This window comes from Aspergillus mulundensis (assembly GCF_003369625.1).
Source record: "Aspergillus mulundensis strain DSM 5745 chromosome Unknown scaffold_9, whole genome shotgun sequence".
NCBI lineage: Eukaryota > Fungi > Ascomycota > Eurotiomycetes > Eurotiales > Aspergillaceae > Aspergillus > Aspergillus mulundensis.
Genome location: NW_020797897.1, coordinates 1,476,292 through 1,495,566, shown reverse-complemented (window position 1 = coordinate 1,495,566; position 19,275 = coordinate 1,476,292). Strand labels below are relative to the sequence as shown.

General features: G+C 52.8%; 9 protein-coding genes across 9 annotated transcripts; 6 read left to right on the top strand and 3 right to left on the bottom strand.

Moving 5' to 3' along the window:
* Positions 1-162: 162 nt before the first annotated feature.
* Positions 163-1,272, top strand: DSM5745_08292 (rRNA-binding ribosome biosynthesis protein UTP23; the record flags this gene model as incomplete). The annotated part of the gene is made up of 3 exons (XM_026750308.1): positions 163-250; positions 333-422; positions 485-1,272. The coding sequence occupies 3 exons, from the start codon at positions 163-165 to the stop codon at positions 1,270-1,272; spliced, it is 966 nt and encodes a 321-aa protein (XP_026601312.1).
* A 269-nt stretch (positions 1,273-1,541) lies between these two features.
* On the bottom strand, positions 1,542-1,943 carry DSM5745_08291 (COX assembly mitochondrial protein; the record flags this gene model as incomplete). The annotated part of the gene is made up of 2 exons (XM_026750307.1): positions 1,542-1,831; positions 1,910-1,943. The coding sequence occupies 2 exons, from the start codon at positions 1,941-1,943 to the stop codon at positions 1,542-1,544; spliced, it is 324 nt and encodes a 107-aa protein (XP_026601311.1).
* A 325-nt stretch (positions 1,944-2,268) lies between these two features.
* Positions 2,269-3,939, top strand: DSM5745_08290 (rRNA-processing protein PWP1; the record flags this gene model as incomplete). Its single annotated transcript, XM_026750306.1, has 2 exons — positions 2,269-2,516; positions 2,577-3,939. The coding sequence occupies 2 exons, from the start codon at positions 2,269-2,271 to the stop codon at positions 3,937-3,939; spliced, it is 1,611 nt and encodes a 536-aa protein (XP_026601310.1).
* Positions 3,940-6,249: 2,310 nt separating this feature from the next.
* On the top strand, positions 6,250-6,993 carry DSM5745_08289 (uncharacterized protein; the record flags this gene model as incomplete). The annotated part of the gene is made up of 1 exon (XM_026750305.1): positions 6,250-6,993. One exon carries the CDS (start codon positions 6,250-6,252, stop codon positions 6,991-6,993), a length of 744 nt encoding a protein of 247 aa, XP_026601309.1.
* A 922-nt stretch (positions 6,994-7,915) lies between these two features.
* Positions 7,916-9,913, top strand: DSM5745_08288 (rDNA-binding RNA polymerase I transcriptional factor; the record flags this gene model as incomplete). The annotated part of the gene is made up of 1 exon (XM_026750304.1): positions 7,916-9,913. One exon carries the CDS (start codon positions 7,916-7,918, stop codon positions 9,911-9,913), a length of 1,998 nt encoding a protein of 665 aa, XP_026601308.1.
* A 517-nt stretch (positions 9,914-10,430) lies between these two features.
* DSM5745_08287 (alpha/beta hydrolase) lies at positions 10,431-11,444 on the bottom strand (the record flags this gene model as incomplete). The annotated part of the gene is made up of 1 exon (XM_026750303.1): positions 10,431-11,444. One exon carries the CDS (start codon positions 11,442-11,444, stop codon positions 10,431-10,433), a length of 1,014 nt encoding a protein of 337 aa, XP_026601307.1.
* An 834-nt stretch (positions 11,445-12,278) lies between these two features.
* On the top strand, positions 12,279-15,155 carry erdS (aspartyl-tRNA synthetase, cytoplasmic; the record flags this gene model as incomplete). Its single annotated transcript, XM_026750302.1, has 1 exon — positions 12,279-15,155. The coding sequence occupies one exon, from the start codon at positions 12,279-12,281 to the stop codon at positions 15,153-15,155; it is 2,877 nt and encodes a 958-aa protein (XP_026601306.1).
* Positions 15,156-15,688: 533 nt separating this feature from the next.
* Positions 15,689-16,441, bottom strand: DSM5745_08285 (uncharacterized protein; the record flags this gene model as incomplete). Its single annotated transcript, XM_026750301.1, has 2 exons — positions 15,689-16,093; positions 16,163-16,441. 2 exons carry the CDS (start codon positions 16,439-16,441, stop codon positions 15,689-15,691), a joined length of 684 nt encoding a protein of 227 aa, XP_026601305.1.
* Positions 16,442-17,290: 849 nt separating this feature from the next.
* On the top strand, positions 17,291-19,031 carry DSM5745_08284 (tubulin alpha chain; the record flags this gene model as incomplete). Its single annotated transcript, XM_026750300.1, has 6 exons — positions 17,291-17,315; positions 17,377-17,417; positions 17,520-17,546; positions 17,652-17,727; positions 17,794-18,748; positions 18,806-19,031. 6 exons carry the CDS (start codon positions 17,291-17,293, stop codon positions 19,029-19,031), a joined length of 1,350 nt encoding a protein of 449 aa, XP_026601304.1.
* Between the last annotated feature and the right edge of the window lie 244 nt (positions 19,032-19,275).

Sequence of the window (19,275 nt, the reverse complement as noted above, 5' to 3'; positions counted from 1 at the left end):
CTAGGAAGTATTACTCTAGTCCACGGTCCGATTTATATACTGCGCACGGACCTCATGATATCAAGCCCTCCCACCGCCCGGCAGAAAAAAGCAAGAAGACAAAAAATTCCGATGAGGATACTCAACATCGACTAACCAACACATCAACAGACATCGGCCGACATGAGGGCTAAACGTTCAAAGAAGTATCGCAAGCTTATGCACCAGTATGAGCTGGCCTTTGGTTTCCGCGAGCCTTACCAGGTCCTAGGTATACCTACATCCACCTCCGGCGTCATTGCCGGAGCGGCATTGAGGTCGGCCCTCTTGCTAACATCGCTTCAATTGCGCAGTTGACTCGAACTTACTTCGCGCGGTACACTCATTCAAAATGGATTTAATACCAGCTTTAGAGCGCACATTACAGGGTCAGGTCAAGCCATGTATGTCCCGAAACAGTCCCCTCGCCGATTCCGATGCCCAAAAGCTGACCGAGATTACTTAGTGTTAACGAAATGCTCCCTCGCATCAATAATGGCCGGTCAACCCACAAACCCACGAACAAATAACACCGTTCGTCCCGACTTCCTCCCTCCACCAACAACTGTCCCCCTCCGCCATTGCTCGCACAACGAAGACTCGACGCCGATTGACGAAGCAGAATGTCTCCTCTCCCTCCTCTCGCCGCTTTCCGAGGTTAAGAAGAACAAAGAGCACTATATCCTCGCCACATCCGACCCCCCAGCGAACACGAAGTCAAATGCGCAGCAAGAGGCAGGGAAGAAGCGCAAGCGGGGCGATGATGAGGGCTTTCAGGCTCTGAAACGCGCGCAAGGGCTTAGACGCGGTGCCCGCTCGATACCAGGTGTGCCGATTGTGTATGTGAAGCGGTCGGTTATGATTCTGGAGCCCATGAGCGCGCCATCTGAGGGGATCAGGGATGGCGTGGAGGAGGATAAGCTTCGGACTGGGCTGGCTGATCGAGATGCGCGAAAGAAGGAGGGTGCAGATAGCGGGGAGAAAAAGAAGAAGAGAGAGTTGAAGAAGCCGAAGGCGCCGAATCCGCTGAGTGTCAAGAAACCGAAGAAGAGAGCAGATGAGAAGCCCGGGGCGAAGAGGGAGCGGACGGGTGATGAGGTTGACAAGCGGGATTTTGAGAAGGCGGCAGAAGACGGAGAGGCTGCACCGAAGGCAAAGAGGAGACGGCGACACAAAGGCGCAAGGCAGGTTGAGACTGGTGAAGATGGGAACGAGGCGACACCCACTGCTCCCGTTGAAGCGACGGCTGACTAGTCGATCCACATTCAAAAGAGCCTTTCTTCCTGTTTATATTCCCATGCAGTATGGCGTTTGGTTGGGCAAAGCAGAATTCAAATCATATACAGCAGAATAGTGTCATAGATTCCTCGACCACGACCATCATCAGCCGCGAAAAGATGAGATGAGAAACCCGCAACCCAGTAAAGGCATCGAAAACACCCAAACACCCATATTATGCAAATATTGTACACATCGGTATCCACAATGATTCGTCCACCACGTTATTGTACCGAGACCGAAACTCACTGCTTCTCTGCAGTCGCCGCCGCAGAAGCAGCGGCAGCGGCAGCAGGAGAAGTAGTGCCCTCGCCCGCGCTGGGACCCATCGCAGCAGCCCTCTCATCCGCCCAAATCTTCTCAATGCGCTTTCTCCTCTCCCGCGCGTCGTCCCGATTGCGCTTGGCCCGCTCATACCGCTCGCCCGCCAGACACTTGTTGACGTCGCGCTTGATGTCGTTGCAGTTGCCCAGTGCTTTGTGGAGGAAGCCTTGCGCGTGGCATTCGTCCAGGGCCGTCATAATTTCTTCGCAATCTAGAGGTTAGGGTTAGCGGGTGGACCGGATTGCTGGGAAAACCGAATATCCCAACGGCGGGACTATGGGGTACGTACTGATGTTGTATGGGGTATGGAGGTGGGAATGCATCTTGGCAGGTAATTATCGTGCTCTTTCTTAATAGAATTGAGGCTTGTGCGTCAAGTCGTTGAGATTGACCTCCGGCATTGATCCCCGAGTGGAACGATAGCCAGGGCGGTGTGGAAGACGGTGGGACATTCTGCTGGACTAATCGGCGGCCCGCTAAAAAAAAAATCTCAGGCTGTGAGGGGAATTGAAGAGCATTCTACCCTCTGAGGAGCTTCGACTTTGTTCAGCTTCCCTCTGCATCGTTGCAGGAGTGTGTACTTGCATCGTACACCCTCCCGATCTCCTTTCTTTCTTTTTCCATTGTGCAACCTAAAAATTACTCACAATGTCTTCTATGATTACCACCTCCGCTTGGGTGCGGCGCGGCGTCGCGGCCCAATTTCCCACGAAGTATGAAATTGACGAGAAGGAGATGGATCGCATTTCGAAGCTTGCGCGCATGCAGCTCGAGGAAGCGCGAGAGGATCTGAGTGCTGCGCAGGGCAATGTCGATTCTGCAGACAAAGATGACGATGCGATGGAAGAAGACATTGTGGTGGAGAAGGATGAGAAGAAGGATACGTCTGTAAAGATGTGAGAACTTGATTCTATAGGCAGGACGGTTGTCATGGCGAGGCTGACCATAACGGACAGTGACGACGACGATCTGAAAGAATACGATCTCGACCACTATGATAGCGACGAAGTGGACGAGGACGGCGAGAAAGTTACCATGTTCGGTAATGTAAAGTCGCTCGCCTACCATCAGCCCAACGAGGAGGACCCCTACCTGGTAGTTCCGGAGGACGAGGACGACGAAGAGCGTGAGGAGCTACAGATTCTTCCGACGGACAACCTGCTGCTGGCGGGTAAGGTTGAGGACGAGGTAGCTCACCTCGAGGTCTATGTCTACGAGGACAGTGCGGATAACCTCTATGTTCACCACGATATCATGCTGCCCGCTATCCCTCTGTGCTTGGAATGGCTGGACTTCCCCGTCGGAAAATCCGGCGAGAATGGCAGCACGACAGGAAACTTCGTCGCCGTTGGAACAATGGAGCCCGATATTGAGGTCTGGGATTTGGATGTCGTCGACTCGATGTACCCGAATGCCATCCTCGGCCAGGGCGGCGTGGACACGGAGGCCGATGCCAAAAAGGCGAAAAAGAAGAAGAAGGTTAAGGCGAACGACGAGTTCCACGTCGACTCTATCCTCGCTCTCGCTGCGAACAGGCAACATCGCAACCTTCTGGCGTCCGGTTCCGCCGATCGTACCGTCAAGCTCTGGGATCTAAACACAGCGAAGGCCGCCAAATCATACAGCCACCATACGGACAAGGTGTGCTCCCTAGACTGGCACCCCACGGAATCCACCGTCCTTCTCACGGGTAGTTATGACCGAACCATCGTTGCCGCCGACATGCGCGCCCCTGACTCCAAAGCCCGCTGGGGCGTAGACGCCGACGTCGAGACCGTCCGCTGGGACATCCACGATCCAAACTTCTTCTACGCCACCACCGACGCCGGTATGGTCTACCGCTACGACATCCGCAACGTGCCCGCGACCCCTAAGGACTCCCGGCCCGTCTGGTCCCTGCAAGCCCACGATTCGTCCGTCTCCTCCTTCGACATCAACCCTGCCATCCCCGGCTTCCTTGCAACAGGCTCGACAGACAAGCAGGTCAAGCTGTGGAACGTGGAGAACGACAAGCCGAGCATGGTTGTCTCGCGCAAGCTCGAGGTCGGCAAGGTCTTCTCGACGACATTTGCGCCGGACTCGGAGGTCGGCTTCCGTTTGGCTGTGGCCGGTAGCAAGGGCACTGTTCAGATCTGGGATACGTCTACCAATGCTGCCGTGCGGAGGGCGTTTGTTTCTCGCATGCCGGCGCTTGAGGGAGAGGTGCAGGAGCGGATGGTTGGAATGGCGCCTGATCAGGATGAGTCGGATGATGATGGGGCACCGGAGACCGGTGCTGCTGGAGGAGCGGATGGCTGGGAGTCCATGGATGAGGATTAGATGTTCGATTGGGGATGATTAGAAGGTGATGGGTGCATTGTTATTGGATATTTGGTGGACTTACTCCATACATTTATAGCGCACCTTGTTAGCTGTCAACTGCATGCAATGAAAAGTTACGATACCCATACTTAATGCTGTGATCTGCTAACTACGTCTGATCTTAAAAATGGTATCGCATTGCATGCCACTGCTGAGTAATATGCGTTAGGTACCCATTGTAAGGCCTGATAATGTTGAGCAGGTGATATAACAGTTACTCTATAAGCTCTGTCTAGGTCCAGAAATTGCATGCCCCGGAGTGTATTGCTGCGCTGAAAGACGTTCTGGATCTCACCTTGGCTACTGGTGCTTCGGATTCCGAAATAATCTCTTCGGCAGTATGATTCATTGATGTACGGAGTACTGAGGGTGCTAGTACTAAATATAAATAGTAACTATGGTCAATGTTCTAGTGATTGATGATAGTAATACTCCGTAGATTCGTAGCGAATCCGCGTGCAGGTATGTATGTACGAAGCACTGCTAGTCTGTTCCTGAAAGACTCTATAGTAGTACAAGTCTACAAGATATTGAAGATAAGCACGAGCGACAGGCACACAAGGAGACCCGTGCGCTGGACCCGTGTGCGTATCAGCCGGCAACTTTGCCGGCCAGCTGCATGAACTGTTGCCAGATGCGCTGTTGATGTTCTCCCGACTGTCCAACTCCAACTCCAGTTTAGTAGCAGTGGAATCTGATGGCATCGGTGTTTGGCTGCCCTGAATCCAGGTATCAGCCAGAATCAGGCAAACATGGTTCCCAAGTCGCAACGAGTCCAGGCCGGGCAAACGGTGGGTTTTCAGGGCCGGCCCCACGAGGTGGGGAGCGATTTGTCTGGCCAATGATGACAATTATTGGACAGCGGACATGGTCGGGGTGATTTGTGCCACTGCCTGGCCAGCACTGCATCAGTGCGGATGACACCGACGATTGCTTTTTCTGAGTTGTATGAACAAATGCAGAAGCGCCGAAGGCACTGTGCCACAGCTCCTGGCATCCAGATGAGCTTCATCCTCCGCGCCGGAAAATGAGGCCACGCTCTAGGAGCAAGTCTATCAGTCTGAGACGGGTCGGCGGAAAATCGTTGTTTCATCCTCCACGCATGAAGCAAATGGGCGTTTCTAGAGGCCGCCACGATTCCGTTCCTGGCGCCAAACCGAGCTGGCGCGACTGTAAGCACCATCCTGGCTGACCCGGCGGTAGATGACTGGTCCATATTGATTGAGTCGCATTATCTTTCGGCATGGCTCCGCCAATTAGGGATGCTCATCCACGTTGCCGGCGAGGACGTCACTGTCTCCTCAGTTGACCCCTCGATGTGATGATCGGACCTGACAGTGTGACAAATCGATGGCCACGAGAGAGGTTCTCTTCCCACATGGCCTGCATCAGCTGGCCTGGCCGTGGTCGGAGAACCGGCGTCGGGCGTGCTCGCTGAAATTATGGACTGTAAAATTGGCCGGCGTCCAGCGTTGAGAGAACCGCGGTTCGTCGGGCAATTGAAAATTCTTTGAACGGCAGGCGAACAAAGACCCGTTGTTGGCAGGAAGAAGAATTTTTACCTGGGTTCAACGGTTCGAGTGGATGAACTTAGCACAAAGACAAGTCGGCGGTATTGGATACTGAGTGGTGGTGGTCGTGGTCGCCCAATAAAGCAGCCCAGACCCTTCGGGCAAACCCTCAAGTCTCAAGAATATCGTTCGCCTCGTCGCCTCGTCGCCCCTTCTCTCCCTCCAGTCCTAGATTCCCTCCTTTCCATTCCCTAGTCCTTGACATACTAGAGCCCTTCCTTCTCTAGGCTGGATTTTCCTCGACTTCAATTCTCATATCTGCGACCTGGTTGTCGCCTTGATTTTTTACTGATTTCAACCTTGCTGCTGCAGCAACTCGGCGGCGCCCCCCTTGAGTCAGAGTTAGATCTTCGGTGACCCGTGGACGACTTCGACAACATCATCAACTCTTTGCTGTGCAAAAAGTTCAGAAAAAAACATTCTTTGACTCCGAATCAGCGTGAAAGACGTACGGAATCTGATAACAGCGATCTTCACAGCCGCGATCGGCCACATTCTTTGCTCCTCCACGCCAAGATAAGAACTATACAGCGAAAGTATCGCCAACGATCATTCGAAATCTTAATCATAGGAATCAAGCTCCTAGCGACCAAAACGGCGAGCCGATAGAGACATATCTTTCAACCTGTTTTGCAAATCGATGTGTTACAGGTTCGCGACTTGATTTCGTCACTTCATCTACTCGCACTCGATAACCATGTCGACTCTAACCAGAGCATTTACCAAGCGCTCCAAGCGCATTGAAGTATCTTCGCCGATGCCTTATCGTGAGGGCCAGGTGAAGCTGGCGGCCGGTACAATCAAAAGAGGCAAGATCTCAGCACCAGTCGAACTTTTGTCGACTACGAATATGCTTGCCTACAATGCGCCGGATCTTCACTCAGCATCCTCGTCCTCCACCTCGTCCTTACAATCTCCCGACGATTCAGATCGGTCGTTCAGTCAGCACAGTTTCCCTTCACCGACCACTACACCTGCAGATTCGCCAATCGAACCGAATCCGCTGTCAGGATACTTTCCGAAACGGTCTGCAACTGTGACAAGCCATCCGCGATCCTCGTCATCGACCACGTCCTCGAATGACGCTCCGATTATTCCCAGGCGTGCGCTTTCTCACACCAAGCGAAACCACCAGGAGTTGGCGCGCCAGCGCTCCATGAAGCGCATGTCGCCTCCGTCTGACATCAGTGGCAATGTGGAGCGACCAGCTTACAATGACTATCATACGGAACCTCACCCGTTCGGCAAAGAGTTAGAGCAAGTCAACGAAGTTGTCGAGGAATTTGGTGGCGCCCCTCTATTTGACGAGGAAGAACAGATTCTGCATAGAAAAGGTCTTAAGAAGTACTCGGTGAACGACTATCTTGTGGAGATTGAAGACCTTTATGGCAGCATTTTTAACGATCGGCTGGGTCCGATCGCTTCCACATCCTGGCTTTGAATAATATGAGGACTAAATGCCTTCTAACTCTCTGATAACGGGGCTCGATGCCCGGTCCCGACCAGTGTCACTTCATTACGACCAACTAATTTCACTCTCTTTATGACCCTCATCGTTGTTTTCTCTTGCTGTTCGTTATATACCTCAGGAGATGTTGCTACGGTACAACATCTCCCTACCGTCTTTCTGTTTATTTCATGTGATTCTATCTGGGATGCGTTATGGGTACTATGTACTGTTTCGAGTGAAAATTCGTTCGGGGTGAAGACAGCCAGATTGTCATGGTTTTCAGACGAATGAGAAAAAACTTGACTGAATTGCTGCCGGGTACTCGTAGTTTCGATATAACCTGAAAAGGAAATGTAGGCATCCCGAGTCGACACTGGCCAGTGGTCACGGGTCCATGCGGCCTCAAGCTCCACTCGCCCCACATCAAACTTTTCTCCGCTCGAGATTCCTCGAGTTTTTTGAGGACGTCTTGCTCTCTTTCTTCTTGTCTCATGCCAGACATACACATCCTCAAAACACTTCGTCATCTTTTTCAGCTTGCGCAAGCGAGTCGATTCTTCGAGTCCTCTAGTGTGATGGACAGACTGATGAAGCCCTCGGTGCACTTCCCCTTTCGAAGCGCTTGATCTTTGTACCTACAGCATTGTCGTGTGCTTGGTTTCTATCTTTGTTGTATTGCCTAAAAGTCACTTGGAGCGCATTGAATGACGCAGTTATCGGTACTGCATTTGCTTCTCAAAAGTTTAGATCTGATTCAACTGTGATATCACCGCCCATGGTCTTACTCGCCAGTGCCTCGCGCCGCCCAGCGACGGGACTACACACGCCGTCTAAGATGATAGCAGCATCATCACCGGCGTCCATACTGAAAACATCTAAGACACCCACATCAGCGGCGGGCTTAAAACACAAAATGGAGGACATGGATCTCTCCCTCTCCCCCGCATCCTCCATGGCGTCCGACGCAGACGGCCTGCCCAGTCCTCGGAAAAAGACCCGGGTGCAGTTCGACGAAGACGTGGAAATGCGGGAGATTTCGTACAACGACAAGACACAGGACGGGAGTCAAGGGACAACGGACAAGAGCGCAGCCGTGGTGAGAGAGGAGGTCCGGCGGGCTATCCAACGGCATGTCTCTGGAGGCGATAGCGAGGCCTATGACCGCGTCAAGGAAATTTTCGCCATCAACCCCCGGCGGCGGGATGCGAATGGCATGCCGCCATCAAATGTACCTACACACAATACACTGAAACATCATCTCATGGGTCTTCTGTCGAACGTGGCAGCCTTGGATCGCAGCTGCAACGGGCTGGTTCAAGCCGTGCTAGACAGCGAGTGGCTTGGGCGCGACGAGTCGTACATCAAGCTGTATATCCGGTTTTTGGGGAACCTTGCGGCTGCACAAGGAAGCTATCTGGGTTCTGTACTTAAGATGCTGACCAACTACATGGGCGAGCTCCCCAAGGGCACAGGGAAGCTGCCCGGGTATCCGCATGTCGAACCCGCTGAGGCCTACACCCGCGTACATATGGCAATGCGTCATGTCCTGCAACTTGTTCCTTCTGGAAGCGGCTCGCTCTCCCCAATCATATCCTCCCACTTTCCGTTTGATACGGACTCGGCCAAGGCCAACATTGCCTATACCCAAAATCTCATCAGAGTCATCCGCTATGCGCCGGAACTCCAGGCGGACATCCTCGCTCTGATTACCGAGAAGCTGGTCAAGATCGATGTACAAATTCAGGTTGATATGGACGATCTCGAGGACGAGGAGGGCGAAGAGGTTCTGCATGCCGTCTCTCCTGAGGCTGTTATGTTCGCCGAAGACTTAGACGACGATGACGATGACAACGCTTCCGTCATGAGCGATGAGTCTATTGAGCCCGAATCGCGAAGACTGAAGACTATCAAGGAGAATATCCTCAAACTGGACGGCATGATTGATACCCTATTTGAATATTACGCACCACCCTTTACATCAGGCACGCCTGACGACAAGGAAAACGCCCTCGACCTCCTCCTCAGCCATTTCTCAACCATCATCCTCCCCACCTACCGCTCCCGCCACTCACAATTCCTTCTCTTCCACTTCTCCCAATCCTCTCCGGTCCTCGTCGACCGCTTCGCCGCTACATGCGTCCAGCTCATCTTCAACAAAGCGCAGCCCGCCATCCTGCGACAATCTGCTGCCGCGTATCTCGCTAGCTTTGTCGCCCGTGGCGCTCACATCTCCAGCGAAGTCGTCCGCGACGTCTTCGAACTCCTCGGCACACACCTCGACACTCTCCGCCTAGACTACGAACCCTCTTGCCGCGGTCCCGACCTCCGCCGTTTTGGCCCCTTTTACTCTACCGCCCAAGCCCTCCTCTACATCTTCTGCTTTCGATGGCGCGACCTCACAACGGCCGCCATGGAAGGCGACACTCCCGAGCAAATTGACGAGCTCGAACCCGAGGACATCACCTTCCCCCCTTCCATCCGAGACGTCCTCCACAAAGCCATCCTTTCCAAACTCAACCCTCTCAAGGTCTGCTCCCCGGCCATCGTCTCCCAATTTGCGCGCATGTCCCAACACCTCAACTTCATCTATGTCTTCACCATCCTCGAGACAAACAAGCGTCTCCGCATGTCTACATACCGCAATATTGCCGCCCTCTCAGATCCACGCTATAGCCACGTTGAGCGCGAGACCCGCGCTGGCGATGATTTGGGTTACCAGCTAGACGCTTACTTCCCGTTCGACCCCTACCAGCTCCCGCGAAGTCGGAGATGGCTAGAGGGTGATTATGTGGAATGGCGTGGGATTCCCGGTCTAGATGACCGGGATGATGACGATGATAGTGATGATCTTGAAGAAGCGTCTGATGGTGAAGATGACCTGAGTGACGGGACGGAAACGGACCATGAATGAACAAACATACTATATACTACCTTGTGATATCCACCTGTTGGCAAAAACTACTTGAGATATATGTGATGATATATTATGATGTCTATCTATTTTGATAATATGATACGAATATCGGAGCCATAGGTTTAGTCAAACGTGGGTATAATCACACTGTCCTGTATAGCCCCAAAAATGGGTGCATCCTAAAGATTTGCTGCACCTAAGGCAATGGGAATCCATCAACCCACCATCACCTCGGCCATAGTTGGTTCCGTAATTGACAGGGAGACTGCTCACTATCTATATACGTGTTTCCGTTATATATTTGAGAGAATTACAAAGCCAACCCAAGCTAGATTATGAAGAACATGATCATATTCGCGAATCTGCAGCTGAATCATAGCACTGTACAACAAAAGCCTGGAAAATCGATACCTCTATCCCAAACGCCATGCCGATGATAGTGCCTGCACTAGAAGTCTAATGATAAGGAATTGTGACAATGTACGCTTTAAAAAACAAGGATTTTGAGCAGCAATTACTTCTCAAAGATGGCCTTCATGTCGGCGCAAGCGTCCTTATAGAGGATATTCACCTCCGTGGTGTTCCGGAAGGGGTTGGCCGACTTGTCCCAAGCATGACGCGCCTTTTCGACCATCATCGCACGCACGTGTTTATTGGTATCTTGTAGTCGACGGCAAAATACTTGTCCCTCGTTTAGCAGCATATCCCATTCACACATGTAGAAGAAAATATCATGCGGTAGGGAGTCGCGCAGCGCCTCGTCGGTGGCATGTACCGGCGAAGCATATGGCGACCTGCGCTGCTCAAGGTCCGGCACGTAAGATTCGTCAAAAAGGTCGGTAAAGAAAGATGGCAGCGTCTTATTGGGCATGATGCTCATTGCGCGACGGTGCTCACGGGGCTCGTCGAAGTCCAGAATGGGATACCAGCAAAAGAGCGCAACAATGTGCAAGTCACTGGCGGTCACAGCCACCAGCTGATGAGTAGAGTCGGCTCGGCTCAACCAGCGCTCATGCTCCGCCTGGACAATCAGGTCCCGGAGCCGCAGGGGTACCGTGACAGCCAGGTTCCCGCCGGCGGAGAAGCCGCTGAGCGCGATGCGAGAAACATCAAGACCTAATTCCGCGGCGTGACTGGCCAGATACTGGAGAGTCAGGACGCCGTCATCAACAGCGGCGGGAAACGGATGCTCGGGTGCTCGGCGATAGCCAACACTAACAACGACAGCGCCAACGTCGGATATGACGGCCTGGGCCCATCGGGAATCGTCAGACGGACCTCCGAGCGTAAATCCGCCTCCGTGGAAGTTCACGACGACCGGCAGCCGGCGGCCCTCCTTCCGATTACGTGAGTAGTCGGGTGGACAGTAGAATTGTAAGACGACTTTGGATGAACCAGACGGAAACGAGCGGGAGAAATTGGGACTCGGAGGCCGCGGGTGTGGAATGTTGTGGAAGATCATGCCCAGACGCATCAGGAAGCGCCAGAACACGGCCTGGACATATAACCACCAGCGAGAAGTCGCCATGACAGCGAGACCTTCAGCTGGGCAAGAGTAGCACGGAGATAGGAAAATCGAATGCCGTACTCCGTACCGTAGCAGGCCGTGGTAGAATTAGACAAGGGAGTTCGTGGATTGCAACCACAAGCAAGTGAGACTTGACAGAGGAAAGGAAGGACTCGATCCTGCGAGCAGAAGATGGTAGCGAGAGCAAGAAGAATAGAAACGAACGAAGTGGATTGTGCGACGAAGAACAGAGCGACAAGGTAGTAGTAGAATGAGGCGAAGCAAAGACGAAAGCCAAGAGGGCCGAGACTTGTGCGGAGAAGAGAGCCGATCAGAGAGGTAGGAGTATAGAAATAAGAGCGAGGGGCTGTCGGCAAGTTACTGTTCATATGAGGAATTGAAGGAAACCTGGTATGTACTAGTTCAAAGATAGTAAACAAAGGCAGGTAATGATGATGATATCGAATACTCTCAAACCCTCCGGGCAGAGTGATTTGACGGCCCCAAATTCCGGATTCTCCCAGAGTCCACAGCGAGGAATGACATCACGGCCCTGGTTCATCCCACCAGCGGTTATCAGGTTTAAGGCTGAAGTCCTGCTTTATAAGCTTTTTGCCCTCCTTGGACCTCTTCACAAAGAAACAAAGCGTCCCTTAACTTCTCTCCGAGGAACTCCCACGGGGCTGACAGCCTTACCCAAGCCTTACTCATACGCGCTCTCCATTCCAGGGTCCAGGTCCAGCCCAATCCGCCGCGGCCTGCCCCTCTTATTATTCTTCTGCCTTACCTTCTTCTCTCCTCTCCTCCCCCTCAATCGCATGCTCCGTTCAATTCCGCTGTTACCAGACCGTCAACATGTCCATTAAGCGGGCACTATCCAAAATCAAGCCAAAGCTTGGAGAGTCTCCCCCGGCCTCTCCCTCACACTCCAGACATGGCTCGACCTCCCGCACCTCCTCGCCTCGTCGCAACATCCTGAGCAGCTTCCTCCCCAGCCGGGACTCTGCTTCTTCTTCGGAAGATGTCTCCGACGATGCCTCCGGTGCAGGCACAGTGAGTAAAAACCAGCAGAAGCGCCTGGCTCGTCGCCAGAGGAAGAGCGAGCAGCGCTCTCGGATGAGTGAGGACATTGGTGGTGCCTCATCCGAGTCGGAACGTCGACACAAGGAGGAGATTAGCCAGGCCATTCGTGACGAGAGCCCTGAGATGCGCGCACGATATGGCGACCTTCCCCTGCTGCAGTCGACTACCCGGAAGCGAGAGAAACGCCTCGACTTCGACACCATTACTGCGGACATGGTCGGTCAGCAAGTGTTCTTTCAGGCCAGACTGCACATCATACGTCGGATGAGCGCGAAGCTGGTTTTCCTGGTCTTCCGGCAGCAGCTGTCGACCTTCCAGGGTGTCCTACACGAGGAGCCTGGCGTCAAGTCCATTGCCATGGTTCAATGGGCTGAGCACTTGAAGACGGGCTCCATTGTTCAGGTTCGCGGCACAATCAAGGCTCCCGATGTTCCTGTCCTGGGTTGCACGATTCACGACGTTGAAGTGGCCATTGATGAAGTTCATCTTGTTGTTCGTCGTGAGGAACCTGTTCCTTTCAGTGTCTATGAGGCGGAGATCCGCACGGCGGAGGAAGACCTGGTTGAAGGCCGTCGTAGCCATATCTCAGACCGGACCCGCCTGACAAACCGCTTGCTCGACTTGCGCACCCCTACCTCCCAGTCCATCTTCCGCGTCCAGTCTGCTGTCGGCAATCTCTTCCGGTCCGCTTTGGACGAGCAGAGATTCATCGAAATCCACACCCCCAAATTACAAGGTGCCGCTACCGAGTCTGGCGCCAGCGTCTTCGACGTCAACTATTTCGGCCGCGATGCTTTCTTGGCGCAAAGTCCCCAGCTTGCCAAACAGATGGCCATTGCAGCCGATTTCGGTCGTGTATATGAAATTGGAGCCGTGTTCCGTGCGGAAAACTCCAACACGCACCGCCACCTGACAGAGTATACCGGCCTTGATATCGAGATGTCGATTGAAGAACACTACCACGAGATGTTGGAAGTGCTGGACGCCGTCATCAAGAATATCCTTAAGGGGATCTACACGAAATACCGCCGCGAGATCGAAATCATTAAGCACCAATTCCCCTCCGAAGACCTTGTTTGGCTTGATGAAACCCCAATCATCCGCTTCACCGACGGTATTAAGATGCTCAATGAATCAGGGTGGCGGGATGATGAGGGCAATCCGCTGGCTGAAGACAAGGACCTTGGTACTCGAGATGAGATCCGCCTCGGTGAACTAGTGAAGGAAAAGTACAAGACCGACTACTACGTCCTCGACAAGTTCCCTGTCGATGCACGTCCTTTCTATGCGATGCCCGACCCTGATGACGGCCGTTTCACCAACTCCTTTGATATGTTCATTCGTGGTCAAGAGATCGTCTCTGGCGGCCAGCGTATCCATGATCCTAACATGCTCGAGGAGAACATGCGCCGTGTTGGCATCAACCCCGACACGATGGAGGAATACATGGAAGGTTTCCGCTGGGGAGCTCCGCCGCACGCGGGTGCTGGTATTGGCTTGGAACGAATGCTCATGCTCATTCTGAAGTTGGGTAATATCCGCCTCGCATCTCTCTTCCATCGCGACCCGAAGAGTTTCCCTGCCAAACCGCCCACCCTGCAACTGCGCCACCCCGAATCTTCTACCATCGACCCGCCATGGGTTAAGGAGAGGAGAGGTGCCGTGGCCCAGAGTGAAAATGAGCTGCAACCAATCGAGCACTTGATTGCAAACTACGGTGATGCCACTTCCACATCATGGGGTGATGAGCGGTTCAAGATCTGGCGTGACATGGCCACTGGTGCTGCTGTTTCTTACGTGGTCAGCAGCAGCAACTATGCCGTGATCCCCGGTAACCCGCTGTGTGATGCTAGACAATATGGCCGAGTCATCTCTCAGTTCCTGCAATGGTTACGTCGTGAAACCAAATACAAACCCATCTGGCTGCTTTGCTCTCCTGAAGTCGAGACTGTGCTCGGCGAGAAACTCGGCTGGCGCAGCTTGTCCTGCATTGCAGAAGAGGTGGTAGAGCCCTCGCGCAACCAAGCTGCCATGGATGGTGAGCTTGCCCGGAAGATTCGTCGCACAGAGAATGAGGGTATCAAGATTGTGGGCCTTAACCAGGGCGAAATGGTGTCTGAAAGCGTCCGTGAGGCGATTGATAAACGTATTGAAGACTGGAAGAACGGCCGCAAGGGTACCCAGGTACACCTTTCAGACATCCACCCATGGCGCGATCACGAACACCGCTGGTACTTCTACGCGGTCGACAAGGAAGGTACAATCTGTGCCTTTGTCACCCTGGTTCTGATTTCGCCCACCTACGGCATGCAGGTCAAATACACCTTTGACTTCCCCGGCTCTCCCAACGGTGTCATTGAGTCTCTCATCACCCACGCCATTCAAACAGCCGGTCGCTCTGGCGTTAAGAAACTCACCTTTGGCGCTGGAGCGACCAACACCTTGACCCCGGGCCACAATATGCACGGCGCCAAGATGAAGATGCTCCAGCACACTTACGACGCTCTCGCGAAGCAATTCCACCTTGTTCGCAAGAGTGAGTTCCGTGCCAAACTCGGTGCCGAGGACGAACCGCTCTACATCGCCTACCCTCCTCACGGCCTGGGCCAGAAAGGTATCCGGGCCATTCTGCACTTTTTCGAAGATTAATCGAAGAATCTATTGGAATCTCATACACCATTGTTGCATATGGCCTTGGTTTGTCAGATAGAGTGGCTTTGATATGATCTCTTTTCATTTGTTTGCTCATCATGATCTTTTCGATTATTCCCCCATCTGTTAGTTGTCAAGATGTCTTCCTGTTTCAGCTGGATACATGGACCCATACACGAATTGCTTCGATGCTCATGTCTTTATGAATAAATAATGCATTGCAATTTTGAAATTAATGTCTTTCTAAGAACGTTTGCTTTTTCAACAGTTATTCATTGAAGATTGCTCGTTTGATCTAGATCTACTAATACAAAGTGGAAGGATCATTGATTCTTACCTAGTGTTTGCCAGGTGCTCCGAAAGCTATCCACCCAGAGTAAGAACAGATGAGAATGTCTTGGTACGTAAAAACGTCCGCAGAACATACTCGAAGCCGTGCGAACTTTGCTGTAGTACTGTAACTAGGCGCTAGCTATGTGGCCGCAGCATCGTTTCTTCCCGAGCTCTCAGAAGGTTTGTCGTCCTCTTGCTCATCGGACCTTCTTTCCATCAGGCTGTTCGGCGACACCAGCCAAATTCACCACACTCGCAAACTCCCTAGCGACCCACCTCGCTATAGTAATTGCCAACAATGAGACAACGCCTATCCAAGCCGCTGTCGGGACCAGGCTCTTCGGAAACACATTGCTTAGAAACGGGTCGAGGATGATATCTGCCAGTACCGGTGGCACATTTTCCATCAAGTCTTGATCCAGCGAGAAATAATCTGCCGCGGCGGAAATGCGAAGGAATAGCACCGAGTCCGCATCTGAGTTACCACCTTGGCGACCGGGTATGGCCGCTGCAGACGAGTAGGAGCTTATAGAATCAAGAAGTGCACGGTCTTCTAAGAGTTCGGGTACGGTATACGTCGATAGAGTAAATGCGGTTGGTTGCTATTGTCGCAAAGTTAGTCCAGACAGGAACATACAAATTGTTTAGGGCTGCGTATGGTGAGAACTTACAGTGGCCAGCCAGCAAATGCGAACCTCGTACCGTTGTCCGGGGTTGAGGTTCTCGAGGAGATACCAGGAGTCCGTGCCACGGATTCCGACTTCTGTAAGGAACGAGGCATTGAGTCTCGTCCGGAGCATGCCGTTTGCGGGCGTGAGGCGTTCAAGCCCTAGATCACCGAGCGCTGGGTCTGGGGAGACTGCCGAGGGGGCGATGAAGATGGTTTTCTCGACATTGGCGCTGACGAGGAGCGAGAGCAGGAAGGTGACGTAGAGGTATAGAAAGAGCATCCTGAAGGTATTCACATGGTCCAGATGGCGCTTGCAAATGGACGGACTTGCTCAAATTCGGCCTTAAGATCTGAGCTCCGTACACTGTAGGGCCCGAGCCGGAGAAGTACTCCGTAAACACGCGGGATGTGAGATGTGATGCCTCTCAAATGGTAGTTATCGACCGACTCGCGTCATGACCACCGAGAGTACATGGTCCTGCTCAATGCGGACGAACAAATAAGCTCACGTAAAAAGCGTTGTCAAGGAGATCGTGTAACGTATTATTTGGTAGATCTAAGATAATCGAGTCGGGTTCGCGGGTTTGCGCTTCAACGGCGGACGGCCAGATTGCCCTGCTGCGTCAAGCTTCACGTGACTATGCTGCTTACTCATTCTTCACCGCCAGGAGCGACGCGGGTCTCTGGCACCCAATCACAGCGGTCGAAAGGCAACGCGACCCAAAATGGATGGACAACAACTTCAACAAGACAGCAAAAGAGGTTAAGTGACAGCGCATAGCGAAGAGAACAGCGAAAAAAAATCGTCCCCAGCAAATCGAATCGTCCGATCGGCCGAAATCCCAGGCAATTGCTTTTGCTGCTAAATCCCGCCGTTGCCAATAGTGAGTTCGCGGCGCTCCCACTGGTTCCAAGCGTGTTCAGGCTCGGTTGCCCCCCTCTGTTGTTCCCCCCCATATCTCATCCTCGCTTTTTGTGGTTCCCGCCTACTATTTACCCAACCCCTGAAGCCCGTCCAGAACTCCAGATCGTCCGCTGGGCCTAGTTTTCTGCTCTTCTTCTCGTTCTCCAATCTCTACCCTTTCCATTTCACCCTTTACCTCTAACCTCACCAACCCACACAGACAAAATGAGAGAAGTTATTAGCTTGAACGGTGCGTTTTGTGACCCGTGCCCCTTGATTGCCTGCTCTGCTAATTTGCCTTTGCTCTCTAGTCGGCCAGGCCGGTTGTCAGATCGCCAATTCCTGCTGGGAGGTAAATCAATCACGTCTTGGATACTTGAGGGGAGAGGGGAGGAAAAAATGATTGCCGTTAGTGGCGTGAAAATTTGGAGTGCTGACTTTTCTTGCTGTTTAGCTCTACTGCCTTGAGCACGGCATCCAGGTACGTGATCATTGGGGATTGAGATTAAGTCTCAATGCCTTTCTCTGCTCTTTTGATTGCCCATTGTGATGGTTTGGCGACGCGTGGTGCTGACTGACTGTTCAGCCCGATGGATACTTGACCGAAGAACGCAAGCAGGAAGACCCTGACCACGGATTCAGCACTTTCTTCTCCGAGACTGGTACGCATCAATAACACGCGACTTCTGACTACAATCGTGCTCTTCTGACACGCGTTTTGTATTCAGGCCAAGGAAAATACGTTCCCCGTACCATCTACGCCGATCTTGAGCCCAACGTTGTCGATGAGGTCCGCACTGGCACCTACCGCAGCCTTTTCCACCCCGAGAACCTGATCACCGGCAAGGAGGATGCCTCAAACAACTACGCTCGTGGTCATTACACCGTTGGTAAGGAGATGATTGACCAGGTTCTTGACAAGGTTCGCCGCATGGCAGACTCTTGCTCTGGTCTCCAGGGTTTCCTTGTCTTCCACTCCTTCGGTGGTGGTACCGGTTCCGGTTTCGGTGCTCTTTTGATGGAGCGTCTCTCTGTCGACTACGGCAAGAAGTCTAAGCTCGAGTTCTGCGTCTACCCCGCCCCCCAGAACGCTACCTCCGTTGTCGAGCCCTACAACTCTATCCTTACTACCCACACCACCCTTGAGCACTCCGACTGCAGCTTCATGGTCGACAACGAGGCTATCTACGACATCTGCCGCCGCAACCTTGGTATCGAGCGTCCCAGCTACGAGAACCTCAACCGCCTGATCGCTCAGGTCGTCTCTTCCATCACCGCTTCTCTGCGTTTCGATGGCTCTCTCAACGTTGATCTGAACGAGTTCCAGACCAACCTTGTCCCCTACCCCCGTATTCACTTCCCTCTGGTGGCCTACTCCCCCGTCATCTCCGCCGACAAGGCTTCCCACGAAGCCAACTCCGTCCAGGACATCACCATGTCTTGCTTCGAGCCCAACAACCAGATGGTCAAGTGTGACCCCCGCAACGGCAAGTACATGGCCACCTGCCTGCTGTACCGTGGTGATGTCGTCCCCAAGGAGACCCACGCCGCTGTCGCTACCCTCAAGACCAAGCGTACCATCCAGTTCGTCGACTGGTGCCCTACTGGTTTCAAGATCGGTATCTGCTACCAGCCCCCTCAACAGGTTCCCAACGGAGACCTCGCCAAGGTCAACCGTGCTGTGTATGTTTCCGTTTATCCCCTTGTCAAGGAGGAGTCAAAAGGCTAATATATGAACAGTTGCATGCTGTCCAACACCACAGCCATCTCCGAGGCCTGGTCCGCTCTCGACCACAAGTTCGACCTCATGTACTCCAAGCGTGCCTTCGTTCACTGGTACGTTGGTGAGGGTATGGAAGAAGGTGAATTCTCTGAGGCTCGTGAGGATCTTGCCGCCCTTGAGCGCGACTACGAGGAAGTTGCCAGCGACTCCCTGGAGGAGGAGGGTGAGGAAGTTGAGTACTAAGTGTAAAGCTTCTTTAACGATTCTGTTGGGAGCCAGGGTAGCCTAGATGATACGCTGGCTGCATGCAAATAGGAGAACTTGGCTTAGTACAGATTACTTGTGGCTTTTCTGTTGATATATCTTTAATATTCCCGAAACAGCGAAAATTTACCTCTCGTTGACTATTTATTTAATGTGGCTTCGATACAAAGTATGCAGTGTGGTGGTGGAATTGCTCGGTCTGTGGGTAAGCATACATTTAGGG